At 42.4% G+C, this 19,494-nt stretch overlaps 1 protein-coding gene across 2 annotated transcripts in view; it reads left to right on the forward strand.

Moving 5' to 3' along the window:
• The window catches only part of gpm6bb (glycoprotein M6Bb), a 36,937-nt gene extending 21,165 nt beyond the window's left edge, over window positions 1-15,772 (forward strand). Inside the window, exons 2-7 of one of the 2 annotated variants that reach the window (XM_079517458.1) lie at window positions 7,797-7,983; window positions 9,788-9,944; window positions 10,385-10,556; window positions 11,057-11,130; window positions 11,307-11,372; window positions 15,067-15,772. In XM_079517458.1, the coding sequence (XP_079373584.1) occupies window positions 7,797-7,983; window positions 9,788-9,944; window positions 10,385-10,556; window positions 11,057-11,130; window positions 11,307-11,372; window positions 15,067-15,216 (806 nt within the window). In that variant the 3' untranslated portion in view covers window positions 15,217-15,772. Of the gene's footprint in view, window positions 1-7,796; window positions 7,984-9,787; window positions 9,945-10,384; window positions 10,557-11,056; window positions 11,131-11,306; window positions 11,373-13,160; window positions 14,676-15,066 lie in introns of those variants that run through there. The other variant, XM_079517459.1, reaches the window with a different exon arrangement.
• The last annotated feature ends 3,722 nt before the right edge of the window (window positions 15,773-19,494 follow it).

Consider the following 19,494-nt stretch of genomic DNA (forward strand, 5'->3'; position numbering starts at 1 on the left):
CAGACAGACACATTAGGGAGTAGGCATCCTGGTCCCACGCACTGACAGTAATGATGATGATACTCACAACACCACAGAGAAAAGGAGAGACTGCAAGAGAGGTTCCACTATTGGGGAACCTCTAAGTGGTTACAAACACGCAACCCCCATTGTTGGAATCAACAGGATTCATTGATTTTTCCTTTGCTCTTTGAGGGGACTACATCCAGGTCAGGATAACGGTCACACTGCTACACGCACACATTCCCAAGTAATGATGCCAGAGTGTCAGTTTGTCCATGATTTTCTTTTTTTTTACCTATAATTTTTATCCCATGATTTTGCAACCCATTTTTTCACCCAGTGTCAATTATCTAATGTAATCCTGGGCGCTACACTTCCTCTGCCAACCTGGGGGGGCAGCAGACTGACCTCATGCTTCGTTCTATGCATGAGGAGTCCAAGCTGCTTCTTTTCACCTGATGGGGGAGTTTCCCCGGCCGGACGTAGCGCGTGGAAGGAACACGTTATTCCGACCAGTTCCTCCCCCCTGGCTGGCCAGGGGGAGGTAGTTTAGAGACCAGGATTACTGCATGTTTTTTGTGAGGGTACCTACCCCATGGGGACACGGGGAGAACATGCAAACTCCACACAGAAAGGCCCTTTTGCCACTGGCACCGACTGTGCCACCGTGCCCCTTGTCTGACTTTTATTAATGATGTGGATGTTGTTGTTCAGAATGTTGCTCAGAACATCACATTGTTGTTGTTCGGAATATCACATTGCCTTCATTGTGTTGTGTTTTGAGCTGTCTGATGGACTTCAGAGTTTTGAAATTCCATTTGAAAGGAGTGTTGCTCTGGATCAGCTCCACTGTTGGCCAGGCTACAGAGGAAAGGAGGAGGTTTATTGCAATTTGTTTAGCATTGTGCCTTTGTTTACCACATGCATACACTCATAAAGACAGGCACGTGCACGCACGCACGCACGCACGCACGCACGCACACACACACACACACACACACACACACACACACACACACACACACACACACACACACACACACACACCCTCTCTCTTTCTCTCCCACTCTGTCTATCTCACACTACATGTGGAGCTATTGTGGCCATTATTACCCCCTTGCCGGTGATGATTAACCACTTAAGCTCTATACTGTACTCTGTTGTACGACAAAAATAGCAGATCTACAAACTCACGACATGTTGCAATGTGACATATTGTGAGCTTGTGGGTCTCCCATATTTGCTGTTTTTGAAAATAAAATAAAATTTGGAGGGGGGAAAAAAATGAATATTTGCCCAAAACAGCCAGGGTTAATGTGGTTAAACATAATGTGCATTATGCCACCATCAGCTCTGCATCTCTCATGCAGCCATGGGTGAGCTGCAGTCACAAGCCATTAGCTAACAGAGTATATGTTTCCCTTGTAAGACAAGTAAACAGCAGGATCGCTTCAGATGAGTTGGGACTGGAGGGTAAAGGCCCCCACCACACTCCCCCTGAGAATGGCCATTAGGGTGTTTTAAGTGGCGTTCCTATGCATGAGGAGTGTGTGGAAAATCAGAGTACTTCTCATAAATGCTGTTTTGGCGACTCTCCCCAGCAGAGCAACAAACAACAACACATCACATTAGCGGCGCCCCCACATCTGCTAGTAATGAGGCTGGATGTCTGATTTAGGACTTGATGGTGGTGTTAGCTGGTCAGAGCTCGCCTTGAAGCCGTTTTTAATGCTTAAGAACTCAGTGGGTGAGACAGAAGCAGGAGACACGGGTTGTCCTCCTCATAAAGAGAACTGTGTGCTCGTGTGTGTGTGTGTGTGTGTGTGTGTGTGCGCGCGCGTGTGTGTGTGTGTGTGTGTAATTGTATGTGTGTGTGTGCGCGCGCGCGCGCGCGTGTGTGTGTGTGTGTGTGTGTGTGCGTGCGTGCGTGCGTGCGTGCGTGCGTGCGTGCGTGCGTGCGCGTGCGTGCGTGTGTTCACGCACACAGGTACTGTAAATAGTGAGACTGTGTGGAATATTATAGGCTCTGTTTACTTGCCTCGTTCCAGTGACGGTCCCAGCTGTTGCAAAGATTGCAGCGGTCGGGGCGCTTTGTAACGCTGTCAGGCTGCGTTCACGTGAGGGGTTCGGTTGCCGAGGGGATGGAGGGGGTTTTGATTAATCTGGGCCAGCTGTGTGTGTGTGTGTGTGTGTGTGTGTGTGTGTGTGTGTGTGTGTGTGTGTGTGTGTGTGTGTGTGTGTGTGTGTGTGTGTGTGTGTGTGTGTGTGTGTGTGTGTGTGTGTGTGTGTGTGTGTGTGTGTGTGTGTGTGTGTGTGTGTGTGTGTGTGTGTGTGTGTGCGTGCTGGGGGGAGTTTGTGTGTGTGATGGAGTGGTCTGAGGAGCATGGGAGTCATGGTGATGTTTTGGGGTCCAAACCCTCCTCCTCTCTGCCTCTTTGTGTGTCTCTCCACGTTTGCCTACAATGTAAAAAGTCCTGGCTGTTCATTTAAATCAGAGAGTGTCCAAATATAACCAAAGATCTCCGAGATAACCTTTGTTTAATTGTCAATAGAATGCTATCCAATTTGTATGCTAGAGTTAATAAAATAGAACTTATATACAATTGTATTGTGGTTGAATTTTGGTCTTCTATGGAGTGCCCACCCATCGTCACCCACCGTAGCGCCCCATTGTGGCCGTGCTGTGTGTGGTGGGTCACAGAACACTAACAGAGGTCTACAGCGCCGGTGTGTGTGTGTGTTGTGTTTTGAGGGGGGGGGGGTCCTGTACTCCTGCCACGCGGGCCGGAAGAGCAGGGCAGTGGATCAGTGGCGCTCTGAACGGCCCCTGAGAGACCAATGTGATGAACAGCACTTACCACTTCACACACTGGCTCTTTGTATCACAGCCTTCCTCTCTGGGTGTCCCTGAGGGAGAGTCTGCCCTTCTGCATGTCTAGTTTATCACTCACTCTCTCTCTCTCTCTCTCTCTCTCTCTCTCTCTGTCATAGAGTCGTTCTCTCAGCATCACCCTCCCTCCCTCTGCTCTCTCTTCCCCTCTCAGCCGCTTGTGATCCGAGGCCACCACCACAACAACTGCAAAGCCTCGAGACCGTCATTAAAACCTCAGCCACAGATTGTCCCCGTCTCTTTCTCTGTTTGCTTCAGCCTTTGTTTATGTCTCTGTTTGTTTCTGGCTCTCTCTCTCTCTCCCGCCCGCCGCCCTCATTTCATTCATGTGGCGATGATGAGATGTTGAGCGGAGAGTCTTGTAGTGGCCCTTAAAGGTCTAAGCGCCGGCAAATCAGCCGATTTGCCGGGGCCTGGCTAGGAGCATGTGAAAGTCATCAAAGAGGAGGATTCAAAGAAAGAGCCAATGTGATTCTCATTTGCAGCGCTCCGTTCATGTAAGAGCGTGCCGTGCAGGCCGGCTCCATTTTGTGCGCCTGCATGCCGTGGCGTGCACGTGTCATCCAGTGAGTAAACAACTCCTGCTGACCTGATCACCTGCTGCGGGGGAGGACCGCCGTATGGGACTGTAATATCCTGTACGCCGTAAAGTGAAGATGCAGAGCTTTTTCTGGTTCCTGGGGGAGCGGAAATTTCTTTCACAGCTTCACCCAGCTGATGGCTGCTCAGATGGCTTTGATGAGGGGGGGGGGGGGGGGGGGTGTTGTATCTAGGGACAGGAGTTAAGTGTTGCTCAGGGATACTTTCCGATTCCCAGACTGTGGCCTCTCTACTCTACGTTACTGCAGTGTCTCATACTGTGTTAAGCCGTGTTGTGTAAGTGTGAGTGTACACAGTAACATCTTCAGTGTCCATGTATCCATTTGTAACTCTGGGAGTGTACAAAATGTGTAACCAAATCCATTTTGTCCTACTAATGAATGATAGTCCTATATCACAATATGTGACATAGGCTGCCTGACGACAGCACTATTTCTATATCTATACCAATCCTAAGATTGCAGAAAGCCCAGGTTCTCTGAAAATCTATTCACTGGGATAACTAATGAACATTAGTCCAATCCACCATCTATAGTTCTTTGTGCAGACTTTGTACATACTTTGTGTCGAGCTTTGATGTTTTTCTTTTTTTTTGTCTTGCTCCACATTAAGTAACAAGAAGAATTCCTGTACAGTGGTCCTGTGTGAACAGAGGATCATTCGTGAGGTCACGTAATCGTTAAATCCACGTCAGTGGGTCTCTCTCCTTGTGCCAGTGTTGGTTCAGTTAGCCAAAACAGTATTATTACCAACGAGCCAACATGTCCACACCAGCTGCGAAAATACCACCTCAGATTTATAGAGTTATTAAACATAACACCCAGTCAGAGGCACAAGGCTTCTCCATTGAGAGAAAAAGATCTTTGTTCATGACAGCGACGCCTGTGTGTGTGTGTGTGTGTGTGTGTGTGTGTGTGTGTGTGTGTGTGTGTGTGTGTGTGTGTGTGTGTGTGTGTGTGTGTGTGTGTGTGTGTGTGTGTGTGTGTGTGTGTGTGTGTGTGTGTGTGTGTGTGTGTGTGTGTGTGTGTGTGTGTGTGTGTGTTTTGCTGACATCATGTGCAGCGTTATCATGTGTATTTAAACCACATTCCTACTATACGTGCTTGGAAAGCAGGCCACCGTGGTGGATGGAAATCAAATGGATTGTCCATTGATTGGATCGTTAGCTTTTAGCGATATACACGTTCCATCTCTTGCTGGACCATGTTGGAAACTAATGGCAAACATTGATGCGTCGTTCTGACCTTCTGTGTGACAGGGACCCTGATCCAAAGTGGGGCATAGGGTCAAGGTGTTGCTTCATACTAGCATCAAATCATTCAAGCACACAGCCGCTTTGTCCCCAAGGTAGAGATTCACTGTTTATTCAGTGCTACAGTTTGTGATGTATTTACTTGTAGGCTATACAGGTCAAACTGTGGCAGGCAGCGACACATTTTCACAGTCAGATCCATTTGGATGGAGGTTGTCACACGATGCCGACTGTCTGTCGTGATAATGTCACAGCAAACAGGCCACACTGCGAGTGTTATTGTAATCAAAGTTATGATGCGTTTCATCAAGGCAGCGTTGAAAACAGACACATAATGAGTCAGACAGCCTTGCTGCTTTCTAAATGAAGCTTGTCAGAACTGTCAACTTGTACTCCAGTCCACGGGATGCATCATAATATCAGTGTGACTGCTGTTATTGCATCTGTCACTCATCAACCATTTTAGTACGGCAGTAATTTGGCTGCAGATAAATCATTATCACGCTTCACATCAAAAAACAAGGATTCAAATCTCTTTGAGAGCAAAACCTACAAGCAACACAGTACTTTCCACAGCTCATGGATGTGAGTGCAAATATAACCCAACCGAACCCAACCATTACAAGAGCAGAGCGTTTCACCAGACTATTTTGTATTTCATGTTAAATCAGTGGTTTTCAAAGTGGGGTCCAGGGACCCTCGGGGTTGGTTCCTTGAAGGGGTTCCAAATTGACCCTTTACAGCTCTGTAACTCTAAGCGTTGTGGGTCCTTGAAATTAAAAACGCTTGAGAACCACTGGTTTAGATCAGAATCACCTGATACAACCAATACAAGAGCAGAGCGTTTTACCAGACTGTTTTTATTTAATGTTTAGGCTCATATCCTGTGGAGCTCTGCTCCTCCTGCCTGGCTGCTCACCCTATGGCTCCCCAACATGTTCATAAGAGAAATGTGGGCCTTGTTAGAACTCTGCAGTTAGCCACTCTGCCGTGGGCACACTCATTGGGTTGTAGTTAACCTGCTGCCATGGCAACTCCTATTCACCAAGCGTGGGACAAAAATGTGTTCATCCCTCTTGTACCACACAGAGAGCCAAAATGAACATTCTGACTGGGAAACTATGACAGCAGTATCTTTAAATTTACTTTGTTGTGGCAAACACAGACAAACCTTTAAGTATTCTCACTTCATGCAAGAGGCAGGCAAATTACACAAATATGTATTTCTGTGCTTATTGCCACAGTGCTGTTTTAAATCAATAGAGGCTCAAATTATTTTAAACTCGTTAGTATAAATGGATCTTTTGAATGTCTCAATTTCTCTCAGTGTAGTGTTGTTGTGACCTTACTTAATTGAATATAGGGACAGAAAGAGGTTCAGAAAAACAAGAACATAGTCCCCTATTCCCAGTAGGTAGTTTACAGTCAGATAATATACTGTATCTGTAATGATATCACTGTAATATACTACTTTACTATGCAAACCTGCCCCTATGTGCACTGTGGTGACTCAGCCTGTATAGGCTATACAGCACTGGTTCAGGCACGGGGACTACCAGGGGTTCAAACAGTGTAGATTGGAGTCCTAGAGATAAGTGGTGCAACTATAGTTACTGTACTGTAATGTACTCTCGTACTGTAGTACTGTACTCATACTGTATGCTGTACTCATACTGTAATCGTTGTACGCTGTACTCTTACTGTAATCGTACTGTACTCATTGTACGCTGTACTCTTACTGTAATCGTACTGTACTCGTTGTACGCTGTACTCGTACTGTACTCATACTGTGTACTGTACACCACTTCAAGGTAGGCTGTACTGTACTTGTAGTGTACTCTGTACTGTAGTGTAGCGCCACTTTGTGTACAGCACTGTACTTTGTAGTTTGTTATACACAAAAAGAACACACATTGCTGTTCCTTGGAGTGGCTGCACCTCAAAAATCATATCAAATGACTGAGGGTCCATGGCATACTGTATATCAACCTGTTTTCTTTTATTTATTAAAAAGGTTAACAACAGCAACTGCCAAAAGCTTTTGGCAACTGCCTAAAGCTCACTTCATTCAGATATCCTCTGATATCATGCATCACCATTGATTACCATTAGGGCCTACAGCTTGATTACCATTAGGGCCTACAGCTTGGCTGACAGCCATTGTACTGACCTGTTAGCCAGCCATTATAGTGTACTTATATTCCTGCGATTAAATGTTAGATCAAATTGCGATAGATCTGTACTGTACTGAGAACAGGAAGTGACCACAGACAAATGTTATGCCACCTGGCATGCATGCTTCCAAAGAGTAGCCAAATTGATACTTAGTAGAAGTCTAAATGAATGATGAATGATGTAACAATCAAAACGTTGTTGGTTTCCACTTGCAATAAAAGGGCTTTAACTGCCGGTGTGCTCCAGGACATTATTTTTTCCTTTTTCATCTTTTTGCTACATGTCCTGCTCCTGAGATGCACCCTGGCCTGCCTGTTATAGCAGAGGCACAGAGAAATAGCCTTTTATGTACATGACCATGTTATGTCTGTAAATGATCAGCAATGAGGCTGTTGTGTTATTTTGTTGAATCAACAGTTTGATTATGATGCCATTCTTCTTACTGTCAGTATCATTCCATTCTCACTTTCCCTGAGCTTATGGTGTTACTTCTTCCTATACGGTACGTGAGCGAAGGGTTGAGAGAAATACAATCCCTTATATGGACTTCTTTGTGCTTGTCTTAACACGTGAGACTGATAAATGCAAAGGCAGCTGGTATGCTGTAAATTGTGACTAATTCATAACAGATAAAAACAAGTTATGTTATCGTTGACTGAAGCGTGATTAACAACTTGCTGTATTTTGGGCATGTCCTCATAGGTGAAAATGTTAAAAGATTGTCAATTAAAAACAGAATAGCATATCTACAAGCTCACAATGCAACACGCTGTGAGCTTGTAGATCGGCTATTTGCGCCACGTGGTATAAAATATGAGTTACGTAACAGTCATCTGACAATTCCTTCCTATACGTTTTGTTTTTTTCTCCATCCAGGTTGCTTCGAGTGCTGCATCAAATGTCTAGGGGGGGTTCCGTATGCGTCGCTGGTGGCCACTATCCTGTGTTTCTCCGGGGTGGCCCTGTTCTGCGGCTGTGGCCACGTGGCCCTCACAGGCACACTGACCATCCTGGAAACCCACTTCTCCCAGGTCACCAGTGACCACGCCATGCTGACCGACATGTGAGTGACCGCTCCTCTGTTAAAACCCATTTTGACCTGGGATCAGGTTCTAAAAATGTCTTCTACATCCTGACAGTTTTCTGAAAAAGCTATGTTTCTATGTCAGTCGTTCTTCGATTTTTCAAAAATAGCAGATATACAAGCTCGTAGCGCGTCAGTCGGTGGCGCGCTATGAGCTTGTAGATCTGCTATTTTTCAATGGCTAAAGCATAACATAATGCTAACACCAAAAGGGTTTCCCGCACAAAATGGGTTAAACCTCCTACGGAATCCTCCGCTGGTCAAGGGAGATGATAAGCATCTTGGTATCAGACAGGGTCACTCTGTTATATGGATGTTGGGGTGCAACAAGCTACTTGGTTTCATTGATTATAAACAAACTTATTTTTTAAACAAATACAAATAAAAGCTCACACCACATCACAATTTGACATGTTGCGAGCTTATAGATTGGCTATTTTAACTTATTTTTTTTCTTCTATGACAGTGTTGTACGAAATGATGTACTACTGTTCTAATCGTGTTAAGTTATGCGCAATCAGAGGAGAATTTGTCCTGGTCTTCCCTTTCCACCACAGTCAACAAAGTGACCGCAACATGCAGATACTTTTAATTAGGTTGAGTTCATGTGAGATATTTTTAGATGATAAAATGTCGCACTGCTTCACCTTACCCTTCAGAACAGACCTAATATGGAGTTTTGAAAGTAGCACCCATTAATCTAGACAATGAATCTGGAGAGAGAGAGAGAGAAGAGAAGAGACAGGGCCCTGCCTGCATATGTTTTATGTTGGGCTTTAAGAGTACTCTTGGAGTGCACTGTTTAATTTAAGCTGTCTAGTGTCTACAGAGGCTTTCCATCTCTCAGGCAGATGATTTCACCAGACGTGCATCACCTGTTATCTCTCTCTGTCTCTCTGTCTCTCTCTGTTTCTTTTGTTGTTGAGTGAGGGGTTTAGTGTCACTTTGCTCTTCTTTTTGGAATCTGAGCCCGTCTATTTTAGCCATGGCCATCTGCTTACAATTCATCAGCATCAAACTGTTAATGAGTTCAAGATTCCACTCGATCGAAAAAAAACAACGGCATGCAGCACTTTTCCATCCCAAGCTGTGCCATGTCAAACGCAATAACTCCGTCTGACACTTTTACCATGTCTTTCCAGCACTTGCATTGGAGGCATGCAAAATTGTCACCAGTGTTTAAACAAGAGTGCTGTGGAGAAGAACACCCCGAAAGTTTTCTCCATAATAAACGACCGATAGTCGTACGACGGTGTCGTGGTGTACAGTTGGGTGCCACCGATATTGTCCCTTATTATTTGACCCATTTAGGCCTGACCTCAAAACTTTAAAAAATCCTTCTAAATCCTCCAGTTTTCTGAAATAAATATTTTCACGATTTTTCAAAAATAGCAGACCTACAAGCTCGTAGCGCGCCACTCGGTGGCGCGCTATGAGCTTGTAGATCTGCTATTTTTCAATAGCTAAATTATAACATAATGTTTAAAACACCAAAAGGGGTTCCCGCCCAAAATGGGTTAACTGTCCTTTTGCGCAGATCACGCAAACCTCAGCAAAAAGAAAAGGACAATATCGATGGCCTCCAACTGTATCTTGTAGATCAACTAATATTTCTATTACTAGTACTAATGGTGCATACAATGTCGGAGCCGAACAAAAATAGACTTTTATGTAGACATAACAATCCAAACCACCCGTGGTTTTGAGGAGAAAAACAAATCTCTTCTCCCCAAGAGATGGAGGAGCCCACTAATGAATGTGCGGCGTCGTCTGTCCTTTACAGAGTACAGCTGATGCAGTATGTCATCTATGGCATTGCCTCCTTCTTCTTCCTGTACGGCATCATCCTGCTGGCCGAGGGCTTCTACACCACCAGCGCAGTCAAGGAGCTGCACAGCGAGTTCAAGACCACCATCTGTGGACGCTGCATCAGCGGAATGGTACGTTACCATGCAACCACCTTCATTTCAAGGGCCCCAAATTAATATATACTGTATACGGCCGTGGAGAGCAAAAGGATCAACAGTTCATCATGCTATAGAATATTATTTTTCAGGAAATGAAAAATATATTGTTTTCAGGAAATGAAGAAAACCTTATATTTTGAAAACAAAGCAATACATCAAAGTTGGTGTTGTGACTTTATATATTGTCAATTACTTGCATGAGAGGGGGAGAGTTGATGGAGTTAGTTGCTTTAGCTGACAGTTTGAGGGTCCAATGGAGTTAAGAGGTTTTGGCCGAAGCGCTTTTTACTACTTTTCATTGGTTCAATATTTTCAAAACAACACTCAGACATAAAGGGGGTTCAATAGCACTGATTTACGAAACCTTACCTTATTATGCTAATAATGTCCCCTCTGTGTTCTATGGCGGCCAGTTTGTGTTCCTGACGTACATCCTGGGCATTGCATGGCTGGGCGTGTTCGGCTTCTCCGCTGTGCCCGTCTTCCTCTTCTACAACATGTGGTCTACCTGCGCCGCCATGAAGGCGCCCATGGCCAACCTCACCATCAACATAAACACCATCTGTGTCGATGTCCGTCAGTACGGTGAGAGAATGACACTCTGTGTCCGTCAACACAACACATTCCACCAGCATTCATTCTACCCTAAGCCATTCTTCCACCTTCCATGTTGCATTGTTACGTGCTAGTTCTAGTGTCTTGCTTTGTTTTCTTCTGTGAGTCAAGCTCAGGTCAGGTTGAGGTGCTGCAGAGTTAAATAATGAGTGGAATAGAAAAGCACTGTTGTTATTTCTTTCCCCTTGCTCAGCACCATCTTGAGCGCCACGAGGCAAGACCATAATAGTAGCAGTAAACCATAACAGATGAAAATGCTTGTTGTGCAATGAAATAGTGCTTTGATTATGGTTATTGTCATGTGACAGTGTAAATTAAAACCATCTTTTGTGTATATAAATAAAAAGCGACCACATGCTGTTGATTCAGTAGACTTTTGGCAAACCTTAGTGTCTCATTCTTGGTTTTATGAAGACAATGCAGAGATTTCACTCTGTGTAAATATAAAACCTTTAATTTCACGACTGCAGGAATTATCCCATGGAACGCTACACCAGGCAAGGCTTGCGGCGAGACGCTAGGTGACATCTGTAACACCAGTGAGGTAAGAGACCCTCTCCCACCCAGACAAATACAAGAAAGAGGCCATGCGATGGAAGCAGAGAGCGAGAGTCCCATCAGCAGCGGACAATTCCTTGTTAACAACTTAACACAAGGCAATGTCATTCCTGAAATTTTATATAATATAGACGTTTTCTTGCTTTTATTTCCCCTCTTCAGTTCTACCTGTCCTACCACTTGTACATCGTAGCGTGTGCTGGGGCAGGAGCCACTGTCATTGCCCTGGTAAGCATTTCTCAGCCTCTCCACTCATCCTCTCCTTTTAGCCTATCCTTGCATGGTTGGTTTGTATTGGTAGATCATGAGTGCAATGCACCCTCTCCTCATTTCTCACATGGTGTATGCAATCACGCTAAAGGAGATTACACATAGTCTTTCTTTCCACGGCTCAAATTCCATTCGCTGTTCACCATCTGCTTGGAAGCCTCCGGCCCCCTTTTATTTTGCCTGATTTATACTTGCCTGTGGATCGCTTCGCGCTACGAAAATTATAGATCTGTGAGCTTCTTAATCAGCTATAGTATATAGTATATTAAAGGAGTAGTTCAGCCCAAACAATGACTTATTATCTATCAATTACACACCCCATCAAGGCTTGAATTCATGGAGATTTCTTTTTCACATTCCTAGGCCAATAATTGGATGACCTCTCTGGTAGAAAATAACTTATCTTTTGAGTGAACTACTACTTTTTGGATTTGACATGGAATGGAATCAGAGAAGTAGGACCCGATCAGGTCCAGATTATTCACGTGTACAATTAGCATTTGCCCAAAACACATTCAAAGAAATAAATAGAAACCCAAATCTAAAATCTATATAAATAATAATAATAAACTGTACTAACAAATGTTAGTACAGTATGTACTTCAACTAAAGTCTCTGTCTGGCACTGGTCAGATGTTGAAGTATATACATTATACAGTAAATGATATATCAAGACTCAAGAGCATATCCCTATGTTGTTATAAATCTTACATCAAAAGGGGACATTTTACAGGCTTCTGGGGGATTCAAAGGTTAGTGTTTGGATAGACAGGTGTAACGGTGGGGCTCCAATGCAGCCATCGGCGTCCCACCAGCGTCGAGTCACAGTCAGGGAATGTTTCCTTTTGAATCAATGAAGGGTACTCCGACATTGCGTTGCATTTCACTGCGTTCGGTCACTGCGTCCAGACAGTCCAGTCATGTATAAAATACAAAATGATTAAATGTAATTGCATTGTATAATTAAATGTATTTTTGGCTTGGTTGAATCATGCTTGATTCAGATTGGAATCACACACATGTGATTTACAACTAAACGTTGCTCGCAAGAATGTTTTTGAAAACATTTGAAGCGAGAAATAGACGATTTAGTAATCGAAAATTGATTCTATTATATCAATACTGTACTGATTTTCGAGGCGGCCATGCGCTGGTACGCTGGCCAGGACTTCCGCTGGGCAGACCATAGCCTTTATATATGTCTACTTTCACTGCTGTGAAAAAATACCTCGTTTTGCTGTTACTTTTGGCTTTTGGGTCAATGTATTAATTTATTTATTAAGTCGCTGTGTAATAAGCGGTATAATTAACGGGTCGGCGGTCACAGGCGCCGTCCGAACGCAACGCGACGCAACGTGCTCAGTGGAGCCCCGGCGTAAGTAGTGCAGTTGCTAGGACTGTGGTTTATCCTGGACAGGGCTGATGTAACCGAGTATTTATTTTGGTTCTAACCAAACTCAAAATTAGGGTTTGATCTCATAGATCATGAAAATCTGAATGTCGGAATGTGAAGGAATGTGCTCACGTACTACTGTACTAAAGCCTGATTTGTACATCGTTGCGTGCTCGACCGGTTTGGTGTGCTCAACAAGCTCACATCATGTCACGTAGCGAAGCGCCGGGAACTATTCGGGGGCACGGGACGTCATTGTACAACAAACCATATGCTAAGCATTGCATGGTATTGGAGACTAGTTACTGGAGTGTTCTCTTACCCTGCACCTTTATTCTGTTCTCTTTCACCAGCTGATCTACATGATGGCTACCACTTATAACTTTGCTGTTTTGAAGTTTAAGAGTCGAGAAGACTGCTGCACTAAATTTTAAATTACTTTAAGAGCCCAGTTTTTTTGTTTTGTTTTTTGAGGGAGGGGGGGGGGGGGGGACATCATACTGAGTAGAGTCAGTGGCCACTGACAAAAAAAAAGAAAAAAAAAAGAAAAACTAAAAACCTGAGAATAGAAACCCAACATCTCTGCATTAGTATTCACATGAAGTGTAAATAGATGACCATACAGTATGCATACTTTGATATCCAGGGATATGCCTGTCAGGGGGTCCACTGTAAAATCCTAAGTGTTCATTTCACTCAAATGCGTAAATGAACACTGAGGATTTTACTGTGTACCTGATGCATCTTCAGAATGAGCTGATATGGTATAATTGACTGGATTGTACTACTCTCTTGGGGCCTTATTTTAGATAAATATGTTACTAAAATTCACAGAAACATGCACAGCAGGAAAATCACATCAGTGTTGTTATTTATAATCCTTGAACCTAAAGTTAAAAAGTTCTGTGTCAGCGCGTGACAGTATTTTGCACACATTATTACACAGAAAATGAATCGATCACTTGCAATCAAAATGAGTTACAGTAAAGGCATTGTAAAATACAGACAGCTTTTGCAGATTTATTTGGTGATAGTTCTTTTTATGAATCAGATGTACAAATAGTTTAAAGGAACTTATTGAACACAGAAAAATAGCTCTTAAGAGGAGAAAAGCAAAATTACCGGTATCTCATAAAATGACAGTGTTCTCAGGCATTATATTTTTGATAGTGGAGGTTAGTGTTTTGGGGTGAAGGAGAATTCTAGTGAAAATACAATTGTACACTGGCTAAGTGCCTTGTCCTTACATTTCTTTCGTGTCTTCACCGATAACTTAACATTTCATTTTTGGTGCCAACCAGCAAAACCGTAAAAGTATTACACAGAACATATTCAGTATTGATTATTGCCTTTGTCTCAAGCCAGGTAGGTCCTAAATGGAATGAAAAATGTATCTACAGAATTACGACGATGTTGACAAGCTGAACAGTGTATAGTAAAGTAACTGCACATATCTAGCACACCACTATGAAGGGCTAGGCCAGTACCAGGGGTAAACCTCTGCGTGAGGCCATTAGCCTCGGCTCATTTCTTCATATATTTTATAAAAGGACATTTTCCTATTTTAGAGAAGAAGGCTATAAAATGTATTTTTTCTTTCCATATGAGATCTGATGCTGTTATAGTTTCAGTTATGAAGTTGATGTTTTGTTTGATATTCTTTCCTTTATTCATTCAGAAAGTGCCAATTAAAGAGCCATTTGGTTATTTTTTAACACTGAGCCTGCATGCTTACAGTTGTTCTTTCTTTGATTTGTTTATGATTACTTATACTTCATATTTCATATATTTAATTCTCTCCTACATTTTTGAAGACTGTAGTTGTTTCCTCTCTTTCTATACAAAATAAACAATCTTTGATTACAAAATATCCCCAAACTGTCTATTTCTTATCACTTAAGAGACAAGAGAGTATAATAAATCATAATATTTACTGTGGTCTACAATAAATAGGCTCAGACTCACAACACTCGTGGAATTTAATTAGCTTTCTACTAACCGCCTGCATGTGTCAACATCCAGCACCATCCCTATCCTATTCTAATCTCTTCCCCTTCAAAGTGCCTTTCTCTGTCAGTAGCATACTAGTGACAGTATTTCAATAATAATCTTAACAGTCAGTCATTTCGCTTGACATGCTTGTGTGTTATGTCCTTTGTCAAGCTTAACTTTTGTTTGTGATGTAGCTCTGACTTCCTTTTAGCTCGCTTTGCGTCTTGACATGCTCACGGGCCATCAACCCCCACCCTTCTCTTACAGATACACTTCCTCATGATTCTGTCAGCAAACTGGGCCTACCTAAAGGACGCCAGTCACTTGCATGCCTACCAAGACATCAAAATCAAGGAGGAACGGGAGCTGCAGGATATGACATCACGCTCAAAGGAATGCCTCCATTCCTACACATAAGGACACCAGAGTTCCACATGCAGCACACATGCAGACACTCGGACACTAAAAGGCTTGTTTGCCTTGCTTAAACTTATGCTCCATCGTATGATGACGTCGCATGCTGAAAATAGCACAGCTTCAAGCTCACAGCGTGTCGTGACTCGTGATCAAGCGCGTTGTGAGCTTGTAGATCTTCTATTTTCACTGTGCGAATACGTTGTACGACAAAGTGTAAGTTAGGCTTAGATGAGTCTTAGAGGTGCCCCTCTCTGGACCAAGAACACATTCAGCCACAATAACCTGCCAGTTGCACTCACTACGCTGTGCAGTACAGTACTAACCAGGCTCCTAACAAACTAATGCATCACTGTTGCTTTCTGCACTAACTTACCAGGAAGTGTGTTGGGACCTCTGCTTTGTGTTGCATATGCATATGTATATATGCAATGAATGCTATTGTTTGCTTTTGTTTTTCCTGGAGGAAATAGTAGCCTTGAAATACGATGATTTGTCCTTTTTTATTTCTGTACCTACCCCCCCCCCCAACCCCACCCCCTCCCCACCCCAAACACGCACGCACGCACGCACGCACGCACGCACGCACGCACGCACGCACGCACGCACGCACGCACGCACGCACGCACACACACACACGTCACACACACACACACACACACACACACACACACACACACACACACACACACACACACACACACACACACACACACACACAGTCTTTGCTGGTGAAGCTTGAAACATTGCACTATCCTTTTATATAGTCAAAATTACATTTTGTTTTACAGTGTTGTTGGCAGTATTCTGGTGTGTGGTGGCCAGTTTTACAGTGTTGTTGGCAGTATTCTGGTGTGGTGGCCAGTTTCGAATAAGGGAACGCAGAATATTTTGGACATTACACGATACTTTCTTCCTTTTTCAAATCAGAGACGCAGTCCTCATTTCATTTCTCATCACAACATGAAACGCCTTACTTAACAATGTGGATTCAATTGTACATAAAACACGTCAGACATTTTGGATAGACATTAGATGCAATCCAAGGCCTACACATTGGGTACAGCATTCCATTGTAACACAGTGCCTAGATGTGGTGTTGACCGTTGCTTTCTGTAAGCTATCGTTCTTCTATTAAGTATTAGGATCAAGCAATACAGTTAGATATTTTGAGTGGTCATTGAGCTTAAGTTAATTTGACAGTTTGAATTACCTACTACATCATTTAAATCTTTACATTTATGCAAATCATTCATGGCCTAAATAATAGAGATGCACGATACTGAAATTATGACCGATATCCGATTCCGGTTTATTTGCAGGGTCATATCGGCTGATACCGATTCCGATACCGATATTATTAACACTACCTCAAGTACAATAGATCCTGTAGTACACATTGCAAACCACAACTTATCCACTTTTGCCCAGTATGAACAGTTTGAATGTTACCCATAAGGCAAATTTGAACTTCGCTCGCTCACCCATAACAACTGATTTTGGCCGATCACCACTGTCTTACGGCAAAATATGAATTAGGCTGCCGCTTCAAGGAAAGAACTGTGCACTTTACTGCATGGCAGTTTGATTGTGGCTGTGACATCACAACTTCTGCGAAAGTCATCATTACAGAATATCAAGCATGACGTCATGAGAATAACTTGCTTTTGTAAGTGTGGATTGCTGCCAATCTTGGGATGAAATGAGCTTCTTCAAGAGCTTTTTTGGACTTCTTTGTATTAATTTATATATTATAACACACACCACTTCTCACAAGGCTGATTGTTTGGGCAGGGGGGAGCATGTGTGCACCAAGCACCACCAAAAGACAGCATCTAAGAGCTGTTGTCACCCTCAATAAGAGGGAGACATCCTCACCTCCGTTATGTTTTGGAATAACAACTCATATATTTTTTTAAATAGCCTACTGCCAGCCTAAAGCCTCATTGATTTCTACTTTGTTGTATGACCTTAGTTGTATGACCATGTCTCTCGTCGAAATCAACTGATTTCAAACTGAAAGACAGGACCCATCACATCACGTTTCAGTTGGTGAACGACATGGTCTTACAATAAAGCATAAATCAGGCTTAATTGGCAATTCAGACTGGGACGGCCTGGTGAGAGTTGAATCACACCCTCTCTCTTCAACCGCAAGCTTTCCTCAAACCATAACCATTTTGCAACCACTCGTCTGGTACATTGAAATATTATGCCTAATTTATAGCCTACGTAGTTGTACGACAGTGTCCTGTGTCGAAGATAGTCAATCTACAAGCTCATAACATGCTGCATTGTGAACTTGTAGAACTCGTCTATTTGCGGCGCGGGACACTGTTGCACGAGAAACTATAAATCAGGCTGTATGGTGCTTTAAAGTTTAAAGTACCCCTAGAATATGCAAGTGAAATAGCTGCATAGAACAATACATACAATGCTTGCTAATTGTTCTATTCTTCTGATTGTTCTAAATTCCCATTTGTGGCAATTACATATAAATGGGGTTATGTAACAAAGTTGAAAATGTACTTGTTTTTACCATGGCAAATGTTTAGAGACTGTTTGTATTTACTATTTAGTCACGTTGAAAATTAAGTCATCTGGAAGACCTGCAAAACTGTTTAGATATAAATTTGAGGTGGTACAGAATCAGGAATTGTAGTGTGATATATACAGTTATATATATTCTTTTGTTATTATTGGAGATAAATACCACTCAAAAAAAAGATATACTTTTTTAAACTTTGGTATTGCATGTGTTTTTGATGTGCAATTGTTATAATACTGACATAATTACTTATGTAATCTTTGATTCTGTTAGATAGGAGAATTACAGGGATATCTTGTTTTTTTTTTCTATATTTGATGAAGAAAACCTTTCTCCAGTGATATAAATGATGTACCATCATTTATACTTACTTAAATAGTAGGCAGTGTTTGCCTGTTTTCTCTCTTTTCCTTTTTTCCCCTAAACAAATACAAATTAATCTACTGTACTGTATGTCTTTAGCATAATTAATTATAGATGTTCTGTAGTTTATGTTTTACCAAGTTAAAGGTACGCATCTTCTATGTTGTTATAGTCATAGTATACCCATGTTTTCTGAGTGTCAAGGGCTTCGTTGTGAATTAATTTAAGGTAGACCATTGTGATCCTTTTTTTGGCCAACGCACAGCAAATGTTCAGTATTACTTTGTCTATTGTAACTCAGACTCCCAGAGTGTACAGATGTGGACCCTTACAATTGTAACCAACATTTGTAAACGAGTTTAAGGACTTTACTGTGGGTGTTGTAAGAAAAATATTGAGCTATATTCAGTAGCAAGCCTGTGATAAGCAGAGTAGCAGACTAGTCACAGGTATAACGTGATGCCTGATTTATACTTTAATTTGCACATCGTGTTTTTAACCTAAATTAGCCAATCACAGGTACACAGCAGCAACATGACAGATGCACGTACACCAATGCTATGTATGTTTGTACATAGTCTTGCATTGCCAGACTGTTGCCTCTCGCAATTTTCAAATTCTTCTATATACTGTAGCATTCGGAGATTGTGGAATAGTTGTCTGGCTACGCGAGACTAGTTTGTAGATAACATATTGCCTCATGCTGTTTCCTGTGTAATGAACCAAAAACAATAGAATCAAGGCTACCTATCAATCACCAGGACAACGATGTAGTGTCTGACTGGAACACGCTGTATGATGATGTCCGCCCACCAGTCTGTCAACCATTTTTATGAAAAAGGCAAATAAAATATGAATGCCACTCTGTAATGTTATGTTGTTGTTTTTCATATAGTAGAGATGATGGCTAAATCTGTCTACGTGTGTATCATCACTAATAGAGAACATATTCCATTTGATTGACTATTGGACCAGATGTGGATGTCATATCTAAGCTACTAAACAAAACCACTGGAATTTAGTTGTGAAATTGATTTGATAAGAAAAACAACCCCCAAATAATAGATTGTGTACAAATTGATTCTTGCTTCCAGCAATGTCTTCCAAGTTATTTGTATCTGGCTTTAATCTTTAACTGAAGAGGGTGCATAAGAACTGACTAAGTGTGAACCACGGTGCTAAAGTGGTAATTATTGCACTAGTAGATCTATCTAAATCTACAAGCTAACAACATGTGTTGTGATTTCCTAGTTCTCTAAATCCTATGGCGCTAAGTATTTAATTGTCACAGTATGCTTTAATGTGGTGCAGGAGATGAATCACTGTCTCATGAACTCAAGGCTGGCTCAAATCCTGATTTGGGAACCTTT

Source organism: Electrona antarctica (genome assembly GCF_951216825.1).
Source record: "Electrona antarctica genome assembly, chromosome: 13".
Classification (NCBI taxonomy): domain Eukaryota; kingdom Metazoa; phylum Chordata; class Actinopteri; order Myctophiformes; family Myctophidae; genus Electrona; species Electrona antarctica.